Raw genomic sequence first — 22,142 nt, forward strand, 5'->3', positions numbered from 1 at the left:
TCGCAAGAGTATTGCTACCAGACCTATACAGGCTGTTAACTGATACTCTTACACTCTACTCCCCACCGGTTACCAAGTCCACAGTCCATAATCTAATGTCAAAGTCAATTGATCTTTTCAAATTGATTCCTCGTTCCTCTCATTTTAGTCTGTTAGTACACAATTCAAAATACACGTCACAATCTAGCCATGGGGTTGGTCAGGGCTGAGGACTGCTATCTTGTGTTTGCAGCCAGCACGTCTTTTAAAAAACTAGAAATTGCATTTCCCAAAGAAAATGCAGGGTGAATGCTGAAAGCTGAAGGAAATTACTGAAGCAAGACTGATAAATGGATGAATATGGTTGAAAAAAAAAAAACAGCTGAAATGTAGAAGCGAACTTGGATGCTGTAATCTTAAGGAAATTGCTAAATTAATACTGAAAAAAGCTGAATATGGCTGAAAGAAAATGCTAAAGCAATGCTGAAAATGGCTGAAAAAAAAGGCTGATAACTGAAATGGACTGTTTTGAAGGCTTGGGGCCTGAAATATAAAACTAAAACTGGGAGAGGAAGTGAATGAGCTGAAGAAACTCAGAGCCGAAACATGTTGTGACAACTGAAAGGCAAATGATATACTTCCAAAACTCGAAGTAGAAATGAAATGCAGTAAAACTGTAAAAGATTACATTTTTGTATTAATATTAGACAAATAAACTGCATCCCTTAACAGCTGAAGGTTTGAATTTCTTAAAGTGCTAAAGTGTGAAATTGTTGTGTAAAGCAGAGCAGCTGCTCCCATAGACCATCATTATAAACTCAAAATCTGTCTGAAAAATAATTAAATAGCTGAAGGTCTTGTGCTGAAAAAATGGCTGAAAAGTAAGAAAGCTTAAGGAAATGAGAACCAAAAAGCTAAGCTAAATTGCTGAAGCAATGCTGAAAATGGTTGAAATTACAGCTAATATCAACTAAAATGCATTGCTTTGTAAACTTTGGAGCTGAAATGTATAACTTGAGCTGGGAGATGAAGTCATTGTTTGGAGCTGAGAGCTTAAACATATTGTTGAAACAGCTGAAAGGCAAATTATATACTGCCAAAGCTGGAAGTAGAAATAAAATGCCTCAAAACTGTGAAGTAAGAGTCTTTGCATTCATATCAGACAGATTAACTGCATCATGAAACAGCTGAAGGTATGAATTTCTTATCAGTTAAAATGGAAAGAAATGGGACTCTGTTTGTGTGCATGTGCTTGAATGCTGACCTCAGGCTTATGTGGCTTTCCTGTATGTATGTGTATTTATGTACATATTTACAAATGCATTACATGAGAATAAATATAAATAACACACATATTTAATTGTAGGTATAACCTGCAGTCAGTCAAATCATGTTTAAGGCAATACATGAATTGCAACATTAATGGAAAGATTTTTTCATAGAGCGCTTAATTTCAGAGCAACCAATCAAATCTCTTCCCAGGAAAAGCGTCTCATGTGATGGTCCAATCAGCAAAGGAAATACATATTTTTAGGGCGGGCCATAATTCAAATGCAACCAGTCAATGGCCTTGTCCAGTGACAATTAAGGAAGCCAATTATACTATGGCTGATGATTAAAAGATAAAAGGTGTCAGACGCGAATTTAATATTTTGTAGTCCTGTCCTGGGGTTTCCTAGTCTGTATTTGATTCTTCATGCAGCGAGACTGAATGCTAAATCTGATTCAACACAAGGTGATATAGTCAAGGCGGTCCTCGTGCATCCGCCCTTCCTCTGTCTCTCCGCCCTTGGAGGCATTTCAAAAACCTGCAACAAGCTGGACATAGACAGCAACGTTAGAACCGGAAGGCGGCTTTCATTTGGGGGTGCAAAATGTATCAATTGCACAGTAAGATACATAAATAAACAAAACTGTACTCCGAAACGTTACTTTACTGAAGATGTCTACCAGTATCAAATATATGTTAATTAATTCGATACTTTGCATAAACGAGAAACGTTATAGCTGCCAGCTTTATTTTGAAACGGAAGTTGTGTTTTGTCTAGTAGGTGGCACTGGGAACGCTTGTATAAAGATCGGCTAGGCTTCTCCGTAGTGATCCCATTGTCATCTCCATCTAACTGGACAGCCAGCAACTTATTGTCTCCTAGAGACGCCAGCAGGTATCCTTGCGGTATAAAATAATTATCTTATTGTAGTTAAACTCGATTTGACTTAAAACTAATATGCTAGGTTGTTTTGTTTCTTCAGCTGTCTTTGTGAACTGCGTGGTTAGGCCTGGCTCTGTTTGCGCGGATTGAAGATTAGCTCTCATAGCCTTGTTTCTAAGCAGCTAACGGCAACTATCGTCCACTTACAAACTATAAGGTCTAGCTATGAACATTTTATGGATCTGATAAGTTTATACAAAGCATCCCAACAAGCTACACATTTGTTGTCAACGTAAGCTGCTTTTATTTCTGCTGAAGTGGCGTTAACCAGAAGGAGCGGGTTAGCGTGCACGTAGCAACTGTCATTGTTGTTGCTAAGTTAGCTAGTTGGTGGCGCTCATCTCACTGGTAGCTATCGATAGCTAGATAAGATGCTGGTCGCTTCCAGTCTGAGCAAACGGGAAATATAATTAGTGACAACCATAAAAAATGCTAAATGATAGCACTCCTTGCAAACAGTTCCTAACGTAAATTATTATGAGTGGTTGTATTTAATGGTGCAATCTAGTTACCGAGTGCACGTAAGGTAGCTAGCTGTGCGTGGACTCGAGTTTTTAAGTATTTAGTCTAAAATCAACGATACTTGAGGCCCTCGTGTGTGAAGGCTTCAGTGCAGCTCAAAATTTCAGATAATTCTCTCGGTTTACGTTACTGCCTCCTCCCTAATCGACATGCTCATACCTGTCATATTTGTGAAACAATGTATAATTGGAGTTACAGTTGGGTGATACATTGTTGTATTAGTTTTGCGATATGTCATGAGTTATCGTCTGCGATTGTAATGTTACTGCTAGCTAAGTAAGTGTAGTTTTTTTTTTATTGGTCTTAAGGGCTCCATTACAGTTCAGTGATAAACATCCCTGAAATAGACTGATGTGTCAGAGTGGAATGAACAGTAAATACTTCTGCTTGTTTGGTCATTATACCCACATTATTAATACATTTTCTTAGATTGTCACCCACACATATATTAGGTATGTATGTCGTCAACGATAAGCAGTCAATGAGCAAAATACCATCACTTTGTCAGCAACCAGGTGTTATGTCAAAAATACAGAAATATTAGATTTTGGTGGGTTTTGCACAACTTTACAGTTTCAGGATTTTGTTCCTACACACATCCTAATGCCACATCTCTCCGTTAAAGAGGTACTCCTGCAGTTTGTTTTCAACAGAACTTTCAGGTGCCAACAATAAGAAACATTTCCTAAGTTGTAGTATTTTTAAATTATGTAGTGCTTGGTTGTTTAGGTGCATGCAGAATCTTCAATTGTGACAAGCTGATTGTTTAAAAGGTATAATGTCATGTTCTATGTGTATGTCCACCTGTTTTTCTTTTAATGGAGTTTGGTGCTCTCTCCATCCAGAGGTCTGCTATAGTTTTTGTGTCACATGTGTCACAGGGGTTGTAAATTTTTAAGGATATTATTGTAGACCAATATGCCCAATAATAGTTTGCAGAGGTGTGGATGACGTCTTTAGTCCGTTTACTAGACAGGGTAGGATCAGTACAAAATATGAACCCATAATCACTCCCTAATTTGCATTAGACAATCACATAGTTATGCTTTCAAGTGGAAGTGAGTGCTTGTAAGTGAGTGACTGATACATACTGCAACTGAAGAAATGACTTTAAACGATGTAGTCTTTTATTGCCAAAGACTGACAATAAAGTATTTTTGGTGAAGAAAATGACATGTTAATAAGATTTTCCTTAATTGGACTATAGCAGTATAGTCACTGATAACTGTTTTGTTCAGTGTTGGCTGATTACTGATTTTTTTTTTTTTTTTTTTTTTTTTTAAAAGTCGGAGTGGCTGTGGTTCAGGAGGTAGAGTGGGTCATCCACTGATCTCAGGGTTGGTGGTTTGATCCCTAGTTCTTCCTGTCCACTTGTTGAAGTGTCCTTGGGCAAGACACTGAACCTCAAATTGCTCCTGATGGTTAGGCCAGGATCTCTGTGAGGATTTTTAGGCTTTACTTATTACTCCAGCAGTAAACCACAGTACCAGTAAAGATGAAATGAAAAAAATGTAATTGTCAGTAATGCTGCTTTTGTTTTCCAGTTGAGTACCTTTTGGGGAAGCCCATCACTCAATTGGCCATCATGGGGGACGATAGTGAGTGGATGAAGCTTCCCATCGACCAAAAATGTGAACACAAGGTGACTGACTCACTAACAGTTTTCTTAAAATTTCCTTTCAGTCAAATAATGACAGGAGATGCTTGTCACATCTCTCCCATCCCATATACTAAGTCCTTCAAAGAAAACTTGAGTTCCCAATCATGCATTACATCAAATAGTGTTTGATTTTGCTTTTTCTCAAACTTTGTCCCCAAAAATATTGTTTTGCGTCAAATAGACTGGCTCCCTATTGGGCTGCTTTTATAGAGCCCAGTAGCATCTGAACTTCTGCCTGGATGGTCGAGGCTGCTGATATTCTATATTTTACTTATTGTCTAATAATCCCATGAAAATACCCAGACAAATAATGAATTTTTTAATAAGTATTTCTATGTATGAAGGCCTGATATCTCTTATGCCTCTGTGCCATAGAGTTCCATTGTTGTCAAAATACTATTGAAGACATACTGTTGCAGTGGGAGAAATATTCCTTCAATGACCATAAACACACACTGTAGTTTATTTTGACTCAGTCTCATATGCATTGTCCTGCTGCCAGAAATACGCTCAGTTTCCAGTTTATTAGGTCCATCTAGCTAAAACTAATGCTGTCTAATACAACAGCCCTGCAACAGATCCTGCCTTCATTAAGGTTGTAATTAGAGCTGAAATGATTAGTTGATTGATCAGTTACTTAATCAACAGAAAATTAAGTGGCAGCTACTTTGATAATGTTTTTCAAGTAAAAATGCCAAACATTTGGTTGTAGCTTCTCAAAAGTTAAATTTCGAAACCTTATTTAGCATTTATGACATTTAACTGAATATTTTGGGGCAATGTAAATATGTAACCTTGGGGTCTGGAAAATTAGAACAGGAATCGTTCCAACATTTTATAGATAAGACAGTTAAGTAATTGCAATAATGATTGGCAGACTAATCGATAATGAAAATAATTGTCAGATGCAACACTGGTTGTAATGTTCCATTTTGTTTGTCGTTTTAGACAGGTGTTGATTCAACTTTATATACTGGAGGCCGTAAATTCTGCTGCCGGTGAAATGTATTGTGAGAGCTGTTTCTAATAATTAGTCCACCGCATTTACATCAGAGGGTAGACTAAATATTAGAAACACCTCAGCAGAAACATCTTATGTCATAAAACAAGACTAGGTCAAAACCTGGATTATGGCTGGACCGCAGTATATAGGTTTGCTTCTCTGCCGTCTGTGCTCACATATACAGTTATTTAATGCAGCTGAATTAAGAAAAAAGCTTTTCTTATTTACATGTTTTTCTTTTTCTGTTGTCACACAATGGAACAAGTATAAAATCGGGACTGAAATTTAGCCCGTTAAGACTGCATGTTAACCAGCAGTCACTTCCAAGCCATTTTGAAGCTGCTGCTCTGCACTGCCATAATCCATATATTATTATTATTTATTATTTTATTTATTTTTTTAAACTGTGATGACATCTGACAAAATCACCATACACAGTTAGAGACAACAGCTGTGCTGTGATATGTTACTTTTACTTGTAAAATGATCACTAGGAAAGAAAGTTAGAAGCTCATTAACGTGTCAGCTGTTGTACGGCCAATTGAATGAGACGCATAGAGAGGTGTCTGTTGAGGGAAAGCTTGACCTCGCATTTACGGGGCAATACTCTTGAGACTCTTCTACAAATGCGCTATTTCTTCCTGTTTGACTAATGTTTGCTAAAAACTACAGTGGCCAGCTGTTTTTTAGAAAACTTCTCAACCTTTTGAAACTATTTGTCTTTAGTAAGAACCGGTGGGCTCGAGGCTGAGTGGCACAGACAGGGTAGGATAGTCAGAAAATATTAGAGAGAGGCTAACATTTTTAGCACCGACCGATGCAAGGACCCTATTGAAATCTGTTTGTTTGTTTGTTTGTTGTTGTTATCATGACAAATTAATCGTATCTTTGAGTGGCTAAAGGTGCTCGAACACACACAACTTTGCACATACATCAGATGTGAAAATTTACATGTTTTATGGGTCTTGGATATGAGTGTGGCAAAATGGCTAGAGAGCACCCCCTTCCAAATTTCAACAAAGTAGCTCTCGTGGTACATTTCGCCTATATGTATAAAATTTGGGAGCCACATATAACATTCGTAGACTTACAATAAAGCCTCTTGAAGACATACCCTAAACCCAACAGGAAGTCAGCCATTTTGAATTTACTTTACATAGTTTTTGCCATTTACAGGGGTTGTACTCTAGCAAAATCCAGCTAGAGAATTGATTAGATAGATTTCAAATTTGGTCAGTGTAATCTAAAGACGTTTGTGATGCTAAATTGCATGGCTTTTGTGTTGTCAGTGAACAGCGTGTCCCTGGCGCCATCACCATATGAGAGTACTTAAACATACATCGTCCAATCTGTCCCAAACTTCAGATGTTTGACAAGACCCCCGGCCTGAAGACATCTATATGCCGATATCAGATAGTCATAGTGCCACCTATTGGCAAAAGGGAATGACATGTTTTGTACTTCGATGTACTCCTCCTAGCATGTTGACCACATCCACTCAAAAGTGGTTAGAAAATCCTCAAGACATTGATGATGCTGTGAAAATGGTAATTTTTCATTGAACGTTTTTGCCTTGGTGGCGTGGCGAATTTTGATGTTTTGACATCAAAGAGGAAGTTTTTGTTACTCAAATATATTTTGTTAAATCTGCCCCAGATTTCACATTAGATCAGAAGAGACTGAAAGGTCGAGGACCCTTTCAATGCTGCTTGCAGCTTGAATTTTGGTTTTTGTCTTTTCACAAGATTTGTTGACAATAAGAAAAATAACACCAGCCTTATCATTTAAGTAATAGTTGAGGAATGCATATAAATCTTATGTTGTCTGCTTGTAACATAAACCTATATGGTCATTACATTATGCTCATGTATAGAAATCTGTATACATGAGCATGTTTTAAATCAGTGCATAGAATTTGTTTTAGTTTAAAAATTAAAATAAATACATAAAAAATACTCCCAGCAGGTATTGTTCTTACCTTTCCTGAGCATTTGAGCCTCTACAGCCAGATATGAATCATTGTTGAAGTGGAACCAGAGCAAGAAGTAAGGAGTTAAACAGACCAGGAGCTAACCTCAGATTTACACACCAAATTCAATTATATGTACATAATTATATGTATATTGGTCTGTCAAAAGGGAAGATGCTACTACATGTACTACAATCACTTACCATTGTAGTACTGTCAACTCATAACAGTGGATCTGAAATCCTGCTTTCAACTGCTTATGAGCCCAGATAAACTTTTTTTGTCTTGACCTAATGCTTTGACAAATCACACTTGACGTTTATTTAACTTTTGTATACCCCTTTCTCTTTCTGTTTTTCACCCTTTTTCTCTGTGACCCATGCTGCTCTTAAGGTGTGGAAAGCCCGTCTGAATGGTTATGAGGAAGCCCTGAAATTGTTTCAGAGGATTGAAGATGAGAAGAGTCTAGAGTGGGGGAAGTACCTTGGACTGATAAAGAAGTTTGTCACTGACTCAAATGCTGTGGCTCAGCTTAAAGGCCTGGAGGCTGCCCTGGCCTTCATTGAGAATGCCCATGTAGCTGGCAAGTAAGTAATAGTTTGAAAAAGAATTTCATCTGCAACCTTGTAGAAATGCCTGGAATTAGCAGGGTTTCAGACCGAAAAACAATCCTGCATTACAGCAACGCAGGGGGCTGCGTTGTTTGGGGTCGTGTTGTTTAGGGTACCAGTGAGACGATCAAATACAGTTTAGTTGGAGTAACAGATTATTCATTTAAAGGCTTGTTGGGCACCAAAATAACAGAATGCTGCCCAGCAGTTTGTAATACTCACAGGTGGGAATTTACAAGTCTGGAAAGTTATTACAGTGGCCACTATTTTATCTTTCGTCACAACAGTTGCAAGGTAATAAGCATGTTTTTTTTTTTGTGTTTGTTTTTTTTGTTAGAGTAATTTACAAAACAGTGCTTGCATGTACTGTATTTGATTGTCAAGGAGCACCTTTCTGGATAATGCTGCATTGCATTACAGCAGCGTTGACAGATGACTCCACATAGTCCATAGTGTTAGCATCCTCTCTGCAAAGCCAAACTTTTTTCACACAGTGCTACAGTCGGTTGAAAATGGCCCTACTCTTGGAATGACTTTAAAGGAGTAAAGGTTAATCAAAAAATCTTTCCAAAAGTTTTATGTATTTATTTTTATTTTTTGTAACTCGGTTTACACTTACGCATAGACTCGAGGCTGTAGGTACAGCATAGCTGCATACCCGACGCTGTGGCTTGATGTGCTTCTCCCTTGAAATGTAACTATATGTCCCGGCAAAGCAGACTGCAACAGCTCTTGATAGGTTTGCTCACCCATGTCTCTCAGTGGCTGGAGAAGCACAATCAGTAGTCGTACACACCATCTCCTTCGACGACATCTCTCTTTTCTGCGTTGAAGTAATTTCAGTAAAAGTAAGTGTTCTTAGGCTACCGCCTAGGTTCTGTGTTGATTCTACGCAGAAATATAAGCCGGCCTTAACGTGATGCCTGGCTGACTTTTGTTTATGGTGTGAGCCCTGGCAGCTGATCTTTATAATCCTGTATGCATCAGCTCCAGTTAGTCTGTTGGGGGTCATATGACTGAGCACTGAGATGTTCTGTTCACTCAATAAATGATCAAAACAACAGAAATGGTTATGGAGGAACTGCCACTGTTTGACCAAATCACTATATAATAAGGTAAGAGATGATGGTGTGACCATCAGGTAGACTATAGTAAATAATGGGAGACACACAGAGGATGTTTTAATTATCTATTTTATATACAAAACATAACTGCTAAGAAGAAATAGGATGTTGTGATCAGTATAGTCAGTGGTTAGGTGAGTGGATGTTAGAGGAATGTGTTGTGACATTGCTGGAGAGTAGAAGGACAAAGGGGGGGACACACAGAGCACTGGCAGTCTCTCTGAGGGAAGAGAAGTTATGGTACTTGGAGCATTGGGCCCAGGTCCTCCCATCTGCACTGATGGCACAAGCCACCATTTACTTGCAAGACAACAGATCTTTTTCATCACAACTATAGACATTTATGATACCAGGGTACTGGAACTGATAAACCTAAATCAATTATAGCTGTTATTATATTAGTTATAAATGTGTTTGTCAAATCAAAATGTCCACTGTGCGAAAAGTCTGAGAACAGTGAGTCAGCCTCAGCAGTAATCCTGTGGTTGTTGTACTCCTCCTGAGCCAAAAACCTAACTGGAATTCAGTCCAGTTTGATACCAGGTGTACTGCACGATTTTGGCCACTGTCTTTTCCAGAAACAATGTAAGTATAAAATGATCTGTGCCACTGTTTTTTTTAACTATTCCCAATGTTTTCTCATTGTTGGTGTGGTTGTTATCATTGGGCTTTTCATTAGTTTTTCCACATGACTGGGTTTTTCTGCTTGAACTGCACTGTGCCAAGTTTAGATGACATGCGTTTCCATTACAGCTTCACAGTATGGGATAACTGCTGTGCATAGCTGCTCCGAAAGCGCTGCTGTTGTCCTGCTATGTAGGAGGGCTGACAGTTAATCCCTGCTGGTCTTCTCCTCTGTCCTCAGTGGCTAAACTGTGCTGGAGATTAGAGAGAAATCATTGTTTTTAAGTCTCTCTGGGTTCAGCTCTCAGTACTGTTGTAGCTTCTACCTGTGGAAACACACTCACTCAGACTGCAGCTTTATTTTTTAGTCTTTATTTTATTTATTTTTAAGCTACTCCAATAAACTTGCAAAGCCTTAAAACGTTCCCAATTTCATAAAATTAATCACTTTCAACTTTATTTGTCTTTTTTTGTTGCCAAAGTTAGCTGCAGTTACATGTGTAGATGAATTTGAAATATCTGAACAGCATTATTCTGTAACAACCTAAATCTGACTGCTGTTCATGGCAAATAATTGTCTGTCTGTCGAAAGTAGGTTTTAACTCCTTTGCAATTTGATTTTTCACTCTTAATGTTAACAAATTGACACTAATGAATGGTTGTCAGTGATGTGAAGTAAACAGAAAAAAGGTGCAATATGTTCACGATACAAAATGATTTATCAGATTAGATCCAAGTGTAATTATGTATGCTGACCTTTTTAAAAGCCCACTTAAATCAACCTTGTTCATAAGACTGTGTTCACAAGTATGCCTAGTGTGTTCTAACAGGTCTGATTTTGTATCTTAAACCCTTTGCTTCAGGACGACAGGAGAGGTGGTGTCTGGTGTGGTGACCAAAGTGTTCAACCAGCCAAAGGCCCGGGCTAAGGAGCTGGGCACAGACATCTGTCTGATGTACATTGAGATAGAGAAGGCTGAGGTGGTTCAGGATGAGCTTCTAAAAGGACTGGACAATAAGAACCCAAAAATAGTGGTGGCCTGCATTGAGACGCTCAGGAAGACTCTCAGGTCAGTGCTACTTTCTTTGGTTAGAATGACCACACTAAGAAACCCATCGGGGACTAGCTGAAAATAAGGTACACACAGTATTTTATTTTGACATTTCTGATATTCATGTGATATTATTCAGATTTAAAATGACCATCCCCAATGTTATTACATTTATTTTGCTTTTTGCTGCCCTTCCAGCTATTAATAGCCAACTAGCTAGACAATAACAAGGATAAAACCAAACAATACTGGAGCTAGACAACACGGATAAAACCAAACAATACTGGAGCTTGCTTAACTTGCTGTTAACATAGGTACTGTATAGATACATTTGAGTATTAACTAAAATTTTCTTCCATCAGTGTAGTTTTTCAAAAAGTATACTGAAGTCCCAGATGTATGATAGACCAGACGAAAATGACCGTTATCTTTTGTTACCATTTGTTCACCTGCCACATGCCACATTAAAAAAAAACAAAGAAATAGCATATCAGTCACTGAAAAAGTCAAAACATCACAGCATTAATCTACATGCAGATGAAAGTTTTATAATACTTAACGCGCCTCTTAATGTCTTATGTCAGTCCATAATGTAATCAGCAATTATAGCAAAGTACCTGCCTACTGTGCTTTTGACCAGTCCCAACTGGGATGCTAGGGTTGTATGGAACCAAGTCATTGCCATAATAAATTGAATTGGACCAGCAACTGAATGCTAATTTTTTTAATTTAATCTCTACTCTATACTTAGTGTTGAAATTTAAGTATTACTGAATTTATTGCACTAAAAAAAAAAATTGTTTTTTAAATCCATCTGGTCTGAATTTTACTTTGTGAAATTCTCAATAGACAATTTCAGGTTGTGAAATTTAAAAAACTTTATTTCCAGTATGCTGCATTCCATGTTTCCATGTTTATTTTAGGGTTGTAAAGTTTTTATATAGAACATTCATGCTCACATTCAGTAAGCTCAATTCAGTTAACACAAAATTCAAGTAAAGTCAAAAAGTGTGGGTACTTAAATATGCTTGGTCAAATTCAGACGCTGAAATTCAAGATATAAAATTCAGATCTGAACATCAGGAAAAGCAATTGCGTGTGACCTGGTGCCTCATTCATTTCTATGAAAGTTGCTGACTTTTTAACCAAGTTGCTGGTGCACAATTATTTATTAATTTGATAATAATAGCAAAGGTAATGGTATTGGCGCTGAAAGTGCATCCCTACTGAAAAATGTCTGCCACGTTTCACGGACTTTGCAGTTATTATTGGACTGACTGGCTCAATTCTGATATTAAAGGAGTCATTTAACATGGTTTGTGATGCTCAGAAAAATGTTTTTAAAGGCCGTCCCTTTTCCAATGATTATGTATGATCCGTTCCTGGGTGCTTGCTAGTGCAGAGGTTGGATCGATTTGCATCCAGTCTCAATTACCTTTTTTTTGGTGTCCATTAACGTGAATTTTTTACAGTTGAATTGAAATTAAAAAAAAAAAAAAAAATTGAATTTAGCTTCTGAATAGTTGGCACATGAATTTTCTCTAAATTTGTGTATTAAATAAAGTTTGAAATATCACAGCTTGAAATTGACTAAAGAATTTCACAAAGTGAAATTCAGGCGACATAAATTCAGAAAGATAGTTTTCAATGTCAGATGTTTCAGTGCAATAAATTCAGTATTTAAATTTCAGAACTAATCAGTAGGGATAAAATTTCAAAATTTTGCGTTCAGTTGCTGATATATTTCAAATAATGGCAATGTTTTGCTTCCATACGGTTAACAACATCCAAACGCCCAACTCAGTCTATCAAATATCCAAAAGTTAATTTAATCTAAACTCATTACAACTAGATTTTCAACTAAATTATTATTTTTTACAGCAAAAATTTAGATGATTTTGAACAATTGATTACACTATATAAATTTACTTGGATGTACAATTATATAAAAGTAACATCCTGATAGATTACACAGATCAGCCGCAACGATACACCAGTTACCGGTTTTAATGTTGTGGCTGAATGCTGTATAATTAGCTAAAATCAGCTTAACTCTGGTACAGCCCTTGAAATTTGTAATTTTACTAAAACTTCTGTGGATAATTTTTGTTGCTGAGGTTTGGCATACAGTATACACCGATCAGCCACAACATTAAAACTGGTGTTGTGGCTGATCGGTGTAATTGTCAATGGCACAGTTCTGTCCCTTTGAAACAAAGTGGTGTACTTTCATTTTCTCAGCCAATAGGATTTTCCAGATAGGACATTCTTTAGTGTAATGGAATGCATATGTGTAATATGTCTATCAGTTTTCATATTAATTTAATATCACATGGTAGGACAGTTTGCATGTTTGTCCTTGGATGGAGTAGTGCAGTGACTCAATAGAAAAGTACTAAGAGGCGCCTTGACACCCCCAAAAAAAAAAAAAAAAAAACTGTTTCAATGAGTATGATCACCGATGACCAAAAGTGTTGCACCAACATACCTACATTCTAAGTATACCAGTCTTCTATCTCCCTTTTGAAATGACACTAACAACTCGTCACCCCTCGGTCTGTCACAATCTTCCCCTAGTGAGTTTGGATCTAAGATAGTGACGTTGAAGCCAGTAGTGAAGGTTTTACCCAAGCAGTTTGAGTCCAGAGAGAAGGCGGTGAGAGATGAAGCTAAGCTGCTTGCTGTAGAGATCTACAGATGGATCCGAGATGCTCTGAGACCTTCACTGCAGAACATCAACTCTGTGCAGGTTTGACACCATCATTGCACATTCTCGTCCACCTTAATGTTCAGCTTTCAGAGTCAAGTTAAACTAAGCAATGCTTTTTGTTCTGTCCCTGCAGCTGAAGGAGCTGGAGGAGGAATGGGGGAAGCTGCCTTCATCTCCTCCCAAGCAAACCAGGTTCCTGCGCTCCCAGCAGGACCTGAAAGCAAAGTTTGAACAGCAGCAAACCCAAGGAGGAGCACAGTCTGAAGGTAGGTGTAAGTAGGTGGCAAACTGCTAATAGATGTATACATAGAACATTTTGCTTTGATTTCGAGTTGTAAAGTCATGGTCTGGTGCCATCTCTTCTGTTCCTCTTTCAGGAGAGGATGTGACAGAAACGGTAGCAGCAGTGGATCCTTATGAACTGCTGGAAGCTGTGGAGATTTTGTCCAAGATGCCCAAAGACTTCTATGAGAAAATAGTACGTTTATCTAGCTATGTAGATTACTCAAAAAAACCTGTGCAAAAACATTAAGTCTGTTTGTGTTAACTAAAGTTTCTTCTTGGCTAGCCTCTTAAGGTATCCATAAACAAAATTGTGAGTTACTTACTTAGTTTAGATATAAATTTGTAATTAAGATATTTTTTTTTTTTTTTGGTGTGTGTGTGTGTGTGTGATGGCAGCATGGTGGTGCAGTGTTACTTCATAGCAAGAAAGTTCTGGGTTCAAACTTGCCGAAGAACTGGGGCTTTTATGTGTGGAGTTTGCATGTGCTGTCTGGTTTATTCTGGTTGCCCTGGTTTCCTTCCACAGTCCTACGACATACGGGTTAGGTTAAACGGTGACTCTAAATTGCCCCTAGGTGTGAATGTGAGTGATGGTTGTCTCTCTGTGTCAGTACTGTGACAGACTGGCGACCTGTCCAGGGTGTACCTCGCCTCTTGCGCAATGTCAGCTGGGATTGGCTCCAGTCCATTTTCAAACCTCAATGTTAAATGGGTATAGCTAATGGATGAATTTGACTGGGGCCCTAAACGTTGCAATATGTGAACTTACTCTGCCCTTTTCTGCAGGAAGCTAAAAAGTGGCAGGAAAGGAAGGAAGCTCTGGAGGCTGTAGATGCTCTGACCAGGAACCCCAAACTAGAGAATGGAGACTATGGAGACCTTGTCAGAGCATTGAAGAAGGTAAAGACTGAAGTACATGCTCAATCTTCTCTGGAAGTAGCTTAAAGGAAACTTAATAGGGACATGAAAGACCAATGATCAAAACTTCTTCCTATAAATAAAGTTTGGTTTGACAAGACTTAGATTGAGGGGGATATGGTGACTCTCTATTGTACACAGGTTGTGGGAAAAGATGCCAACGTGATGCTGGTGTCAATGGCAGCTAAATGTCTGGCTGGTCTGGCTGCTGGTCTCAGGAAGAAATTTGGAACATATGCAGGACAAGTAAGTTATAGGAATCGCTTCATATTATGACAGCGATTGTTATTTCTTTAAAGAATACATTTTCTCAGTCATAAAAGGAAAAGTTCGTATTAGTACCTAAAAAGAGTGAGTAGGTTTTCATTTCAATGAAGTTATTGGTTGTAATTGGCACAAAGTACTCATAATTATTGCTTTATTAATTTTAAAGTAAATGTGGCCATCAGACATCTTTGCAACATTTTTATTTTTTTATTTTTTTTATTTATTTTTTTTTGAAGGTGGGTGTTAACCTTTTTTTTTTTTTTTTTTTTAGAAACAATAGAAACAAATACTGTATTAAAACTTTTGTATGTGTTTGTTCTTTGTCCTGAGATTTGAAAGCCATTATGTATGTATTCATTTTCTTTTAACGTAAAGGGCAATAAAATCAGAGGTAGGTGACAATAATTGAGTGTGGTAATTAGTCTTTGAACTTGAATATTAGCTAATACCATTTTTTTTTTTTTTTTTTAAACTAAAAAATAAATGGCGTTTCATCACAAACTGTTCATATGTGATTACAGCTGTTTTTTTTGCCAGTATTATTCAAATGTTAAAACTGTGATATGACATAAATGCAGGCTAATGCAACCTAGCAAATTGCTGGTGCCACAAAATGATGTGGGAACCATTAGGAGATGGCCTTTGCACAATTTAAACGACAATTAAATGACAGTACTATTCCATGTTTCAAAATCATTGATTACCGCTAAATTGGAGCTCTTTGTATTTAGGTTGTTCCAACTATTCTGGAGAAGTTCAAGGAGAAGAAGCCTCAGGTTGTCCAGGCCCTACAAGAGGCTATTGATGCCATTTTCCTCACTGTAAGTATAGTCTAAATACAACAATTAAATATTTAGTAGTGAACATCTCTTCTTGAATCATTCAACAAAATGTGAAAGATTATTATTTATTTATTTATTTTTAATAATTATTTTATTATTTTATTTGTTTTATTAAGAACTAGCAACAACAACATTAGCTTGCTAATATATTGCCCGTTTTTATAAATTATATCAATGTAGGTTGTGTCCATTTACAAAGTATAATTAAACATACAAAGTTTAATATACAGCTTGGTTCCCAAAACTGAAATTTTTGGAAGTTGTTACAGCTTTTTTAAATTTTTTTTTTAATTTATGCCACTACAGATGGTTCTAAGAAATCCATTTACACATTGCTAAATCATCAATAGCTAACACATTTCTTAAGTTTTAATGGTGAAACTGTATTTAGTAAATTACTTTATTTGAAACTACTTAGTAGTTAAGAAAACAGGACGGCCCAAGAATCTCACAGAACTAGTAGTTTTTTGCAATGAATACTAGGCAAAAATCCCCCAAACAAGAATTGAAAGACTGAAAGCTGGCTACAAAAAGCTACTTGCAAAATTGAGTGTTACTAAGTACTAACCATGTGGGGTTCCCAACTCGTGTTTTAGGCCCTTTTCCTTTTTTGTTAGTTTGAAACTGTAAAAGATGGAAATAATAAAAAAGAAATGTTGATTAAAATATTAAAGAAAGTTGTCATCTTTAACTTAATCCCTGTTTGTAATCAGGTCATCTTTTACTTGCTTAGCTATTCACAGTAACAGAACTTTTGACCAAGGATGCCAAAACTTTTTCATGCCTCTGTATATACTACTTGACTATAATAACAGCAGTTTTCCACTCTGATTAACTCACTTTCTGTTGTTATGACAGTCACATTTAAGGCATCAAATTTTCACAACTAAGACCTTTTTGTCTAATGTGATTGTATTACTGAACTGAATAGTTTTAAGGTTTGAACTGTTGGGGGGGAAAAAGACATTTGATGACATTATCTTGTTGTGATGGTCATTTTCTACTATTATGACATTTTATATACTTAATGATTCACCGACTATTAGAGAAAGTAATTGGCAGACTAATCAGGAATGAAAATATTTATTTGCAGCACTAGTCCCCAGTAGGCTATCGTAGAAAGCATACCTTACCTAATACCGATTTTCAACTTGATTCCTGTAGTTCTAGTTTGGGGAACGCATTCATAGGAATGGCATTAAACTTTCTTCTACCTTCCTTATATTAAAATATCTCTCGGCTTCCATGCCACGGGTGCCACCATGCTGTTTTCATGCTAGCAATGAAGAAAAGCTGACACTAAAATACTGGTGTATTTAATAGAGAAGTAGTTTCCTGATAAAATGTTAGGCTTTGATATTTGTTGCTACTTTAACAAGGCTGAATATAGAGATGTGAATGCAGACACAACAGCATATAGAAGAGGAGGCGGTCGCTTCATTCAAATAAAGCTGGGAGATTGATTAATTTCAGTTCAACTGCAGCTAAAAGAGAGGCCCTGCGGCCAGAGTGGCTCAGTTAGCTGTATCCGCCAGTGCATGGTGATGACTGGTGTGATGTCTGTGTGGCGGATGTACACCAATGAAGATGGAATTGCAAATACCTCGCTGCAATGAGCTTGAATTTGATCGGTTTCTGGGGTTCCAAGCAGCAGTTGTTCCCAGCTAGGGCCCTATTTGTAATTGCTCAGGTTATTTATTTTTATTTAGTAATTTTCAGGGGAGGTATAGAATGGTGCACACATCAGACCCAAAAAATGACATGTCCACCAGCAGATGACGCTATAATCGTTTAGCCCACATAGTACATTGCACATTCAAAAACCTTACATGCATGCGTTCCCTGAATTTAGCTGAATCTCATGATATAGGCCATGCCCATTTCCACCGATAGATAGATATATAGATAGAGGTTTTTTTTTTTTTTTTTTTCTCACTTACCCCAAAACTTGAGGCAGTAGGTTGACTCAACCCCAAGTCCAGGGTTTATGCCAGGCTAGGTCAACCAGGCTTTCTGGAAAACCCTACTGGAATAGCCCTGAAAAACATTTCAACCTTTGTGGAATGTTCTCTCTGCTGTCGAGCCGAGACTTGCATCAGGCCCGTGGGCCTGAAGGTCCGACCTCCATCGCTTTGATGGGTGTGGATTGTTCTAGGACCACCTTAATACCTGCCTGCAGGTCTAACTTATTATTGACATTTTCCATCGCTTGCATGTCTTCACATTAAAAATGGTCCCTGTTATCCTTTTAGGGTCATGTTTAATTACTGATACGTTGTTTACTCTTATCAGACAATATTGCCTAATGGCATATCAACATTTGTTTGTTTAACAAGGAAAAATACTTGGACATGGCAATGCCTTTCCTGTAGTCAAATAGGACCAAATTTTTTCTCTGATACACAACATGAAAATTAAGTGATTGTCTCACTACCAGACTCCGGTTTGTACTGTTTTAGTACAGAGGGAGCACAAGATCATCTTGTTTATAAAGTTATTTACAAGTGGGGCTGAAGTTGTACTAATAAATCTTGGTCCAGAGTATCTTAACACTACTCCCCGTTTTGAAATAGCTAGGAAAACCGGCAGCTTGACCTGATTGTATTCCTGGTCAGTTTTAATTGGTACATGTGCACTGTTGGAAAAAAAACAATAGTATACTATAACATTACTACTACAAACAAGATTGCACAGTGTAACAAAAAATGTGTATTATGATTTTAAAAATTGATTTGTTTTGAATAATAATAAAACCTGTGCAATATAGCATCAAGTATCATTTACTTGTCAATTTAGCTTATTCATAATAGTCTCTCATATGTCTCTTTCTGTTTTACTTCTGGGGGCTGGGTGAAAAGAGCACCAGTTCTTTGTCTGCATTGCCATTGTGCAGGCGCCAGGTGCGGGGTAGTGGAAGGTGTTTTGGCCAGAGCTACAGTGACACATCATTTTTTTCTTTTTAGTTTTGGTAAACTTGACTTAGTTATCTCAATGACTGTTATATTTTTGAATGTAACTTGTATGTGGCATCCAGCTTTGGGGTGCTGCACATGACGCTCCTGGTTCTTCGTTGTGTGTATATATGGATAGCAAGTAGGTGGTAGTATAATTTCCTAGCCCCTCGTCGACCATTGTCCCCCTTACCAAACTGAAATGGACAGTGCAGACTCAAATGGTTATGACTGTCTGCTGTAATTCTGCAGTATACTGGCTTGTGTGCTCTCCTAAATGTGCCGTGGTCTGCATAATTCCCCCTTGAAGACCGTTTGTGCTTGTGTTCTGTAATCCTTACAATCACTAATCCTTACATACTTGGATACGACTGGACTTAATGGTGATTGGGGATAAAATACAAAAGCCTTGGCAAAGACATAAAATGCTGGTCAATGCCAACTTGTCCTTTTTAAAATGGTCGCAAAGTCCCCGACTTTCTTCCATAAACACACCACCAACAGCAGAGGCCCTGTGGAAAGTACCCATATAAGGAGTGGCCCCGGAGTGGTTAGCCACAGCACGCATACATTCTTTTTTGTTGTAGGATTTTTCTGCTTTAGAGCAAAATAGGAAATATACAACCTTTTTTTTTTTTTCTTGTTTTTTTTCTCAGTTTTTCTGGCTATAAGGCACTAATTTCGAAAATAAATGCACGTCTACTAAAAAGGTGACCTAGTTTTAAAACGAGGGCCCTTTTCCAGTGGTGAAATACCCTTTTCATTAAAGTTAATTTTTTTTTTTTTCAAAAAGCATTCTTTAGTTGGCTTAGCATGACTCTACAGAACTACTACAAACCCTCATGTATTGATTCCTAACTTGAGTGCTGTTATTTATAGAGCAATCTACTGACTCTCCAGACCTAATGGATTTCAGAAGATGCCCTAATCTAAGTTGGATAGATTTTTGGACAGTTATTTATTTTATTTTATTTTTTTTGTAGGTTATATAATTTCATATTTAAGTATGTGTATGTATATATTACAATAATTTTTATTTTTTTTATTTTTTCCCAGTGCACTCTTCAGAACCTTTCGGAGGACATCCTAGCTGTGATGGACAATAAGAACCCTTCCATCAAGCAGCAGGCCTCTCTGTTTCTAGCCCGCTCCTTCAGACACTGCACACAGGCAACACTGCCCAAGAGCATCCTCAAACCCTTCTGTGCTGCTCTCATTAAGGTACACATACCCTGGGTGGAAATGTCTTAACAATATTATAATCTTCCCCTTTTGCTAATATTGTACATGTTAATAAAAAATTCAATTGTTTTTTTTAAAGTTTTTATTTATGTAGCACCAAATAACATACCTTTTACATAATTTGAAGGCACTTAACGGAGTAAGGTTAACATCTTGCAACATGGTAGAGAGAGAACCAAAAGTTCCTACCATGAGCAAGAACTAGAATGATTTTCATATAGTGGAGGCGTAGGAAACCATGAGAGATGATTTCAGGCTGTTTATGAAATTATTGAATCACAACCAGTACTTTTCTCTTCAACCATCACAGCAAGTGAATGATTCTGCTCCAGAGGTGCGGGATGCGGCCTTTGAAGCTTTGGGGACATCCATGAAAGTGGTGGGAGAGAAAGCTGTGAACCCTTTCTTGACTGACTTGGATAAACTCAAACTGGATAAGGTAAGGATCAGTCGAAGCATGAAGGAATAGGAAACCCACATAAGATAGGATAAATTCAAACCAGTAGTAAGCTCAATTTTTATTGTCATTAACTGCTAAGCACTGTTCTTTGTTTAATATGTTAACAGATAAAGGAGTGTGCTGATAAAGTGGAGCTACCTGGAGGGAGGAAGGGTACTGCAGCAGCAGGAGGAGGTGGCGGCAGTGGTGGTGGAGGAGGAGTGGGCGACAGGAAGTCTGCAGCTAAAGCGCCTCCCCCTGCTGAAGTTCCACCCAAATCCTCTGCCCCATCCAAGAAGTCCCAAACCGCTGCTACCAGCAAGGTTGGTGTGCATTGTGGGCCGGTTGACAGGCTGGGTATGTGGCTTGGGCTTCTTTGGCGTCGCTGACTAGCACTAGGGATGTGGAATGTGACCTCTCTGAGGGGGAAGGAGCTGGAGTTGGTGTGGGAGGTGGAGCAGTACCAACTAGGTATAGTTGGGCAGGCCTCCACGCACAGCACTGGCACTGGAACCAAATTCCTGGAAACACGCTGGACTCTATCCTTTTCTGGAGTTGCCCAGGGTGAGGGGGCGCGCGGTTGTGGGGATACTTGCAAGCCCCCGGCTGAGCACGGCTGTGTTGGAGTTCTCCCCGGAGAGTGAGAGCGTTGCCTCTATGCCACTGCAAATTGCTAAGAGGAAGGTTCTGTTTGTGCTTATGTGAGTAATGGAGGTTCGGAGTATCTGTCTAGGTGGAGTCTTGGAAACGGACTGGGACTGGGACTCTATATTTCTTCTCTGGGACTTCAACACTCATGTGGGCAATGATTGAAAGACCTGGATGGGTGAGGAACGGCCTGCCTGATCTGAACCCGAGTGGTATTTTGTTGTTGGACTTCAGTACTAGACACGGATTGGCCATAACAAACGCCATGTTCAAACATAAGGTGGTTCATAAGACTTGATAACAGAACAGAATAGGCCTAAGATAAATGATCGACTTTGTGGTCGTATCGTCTAATATGCGGCTGTATGTCTTGGATGCTTCGGTGAATAAAGGAGCAGAGCTGGTACCGGCAGGCCAGAAGGGCAGCACTGCAGTGGTCGTGGATGCAAACAACTGGGTGTGGGAGAAGTTTGGGGAGGCAATGGAAAAGGACTTTCCATTAGCTTCAAGGAAGTTCTGGCAAACCATCCATCTCTCAGAAAGGGAAAGTGGGACTTGGCCCAGGCTGTTTTCATATAGCCCCAGTTTGAGAACTACTGACTCGAACTGTGGATATTGTTGGGTGGTGTAAGGAACACTTTGAGGAACTCTGGAACCCAACCAACATATCCTCTGGAAGAGGCAGAGTTTGAAGGCTCAGGGGACGCCTCACTCATATCTCTGGCAGGGGTCTCTGAGGTAGTTAAGAAGCTCCTCAGTGGCAAAGCACCAGGAGTGGATGAGATTTTCCCTGAGATAACAAAGGCTCTGGACATTGTTGTGCCGTACTGGCTGACACACCTCTTTAATGTCACATGGACATCGGAGACATTGCCCTTGGACTGGCAGACTGGGTTGGTAGCCCCCATTTTTAAAAAGGGGGACCGGAGGGTGTGCTCGAATTACTGGGGTATCACACTACTCACCGCCCTGGGGACAGCTTATGCCGGGGTGTTGGAAAGGAGTCTTGGACTGATCGTTGAACATCAGATTCAGGAGGAGCAATGCAGATTCTGTCCTGGCCTTTGAACAGTTGACGAACTC

The 22,142-nt window shown here is 38.5% G+C and overlaps 1 protein-coding gene across 4 annotated transcripts in view; it reads left to right on the forward strand.

Moving 5' to 3' along the window:
- Positions 1-2,030: 2,030 nt before the first annotated feature.
- The window catches only part of ckap5 (cytoskeleton associated protein 5), a 54,277-nt gene continuing 34,165 nt past the window's right edge, over positions 2,031-22,142 (forward strand). For 3 of the 4 annotated variants that reach the window (XM_040132282.1, XM_040132285.1, XM_040132286.1), the window contains exons 1-13: positions 2,031-2,144; positions 4,259-4,356; positions 7,740-7,933; positions 10,569-10,775; positions 13,335-13,506; positions 13,601-13,733; positions 13,845-13,945; positions 14,539-14,652; positions 14,812-14,916; positions 15,669-15,758; positions 19,787-19,951; positions 20,283-20,411; positions 20,540-20,734. In XM_040132282.1, the coding sequence (XP_039988216.1) occupies positions 4,300-4,356; positions 7,740-7,933; positions 10,569-10,775; positions 13,335-13,506; positions 13,601-13,733; positions 13,845-13,945; positions 14,539-14,652; positions 14,812-14,916; positions 15,669-15,758; positions 19,787-19,951; positions 20,283-20,411; positions 20,540-20,734 (1,662 nt within the window). In that variant the 5' untranslated portion in view covers positions 2,031-2,144; positions 4,259-4,299. Of the gene's footprint in view, positions 2,156-4,258; positions 4,357-7,739; positions 7,934-10,568; positions 10,776-13,334; positions 13,507-13,600; positions 13,734-13,844; positions 13,946-14,538; positions 14,653-14,811; positions 14,917-15,668; positions 15,759-19,786; positions 19,952-20,282; positions 20,412-20,539; positions 20,735-22,142 lie in introns of all 4 variants that reach the window. The other variant, XM_040132284.1, reaches the window with a different exon arrangement.

This window comes from Xiphias gladius, chromosome 8 (genome assembly GCF_016859285.1).
Source record: "Xiphias gladius isolate SHS-SW01 ecotype Sanya breed wild chromosome 8, ASM1685928v1, whole genome shotgun sequence".
In the NCBI taxonomy this organism is placed as follows: domain Eukaryota; kingdom Metazoa; phylum Chordata; class Actinopteri; order Istiophoriformes; family Xiphiidae; genus Xiphias; species Xiphias gladius.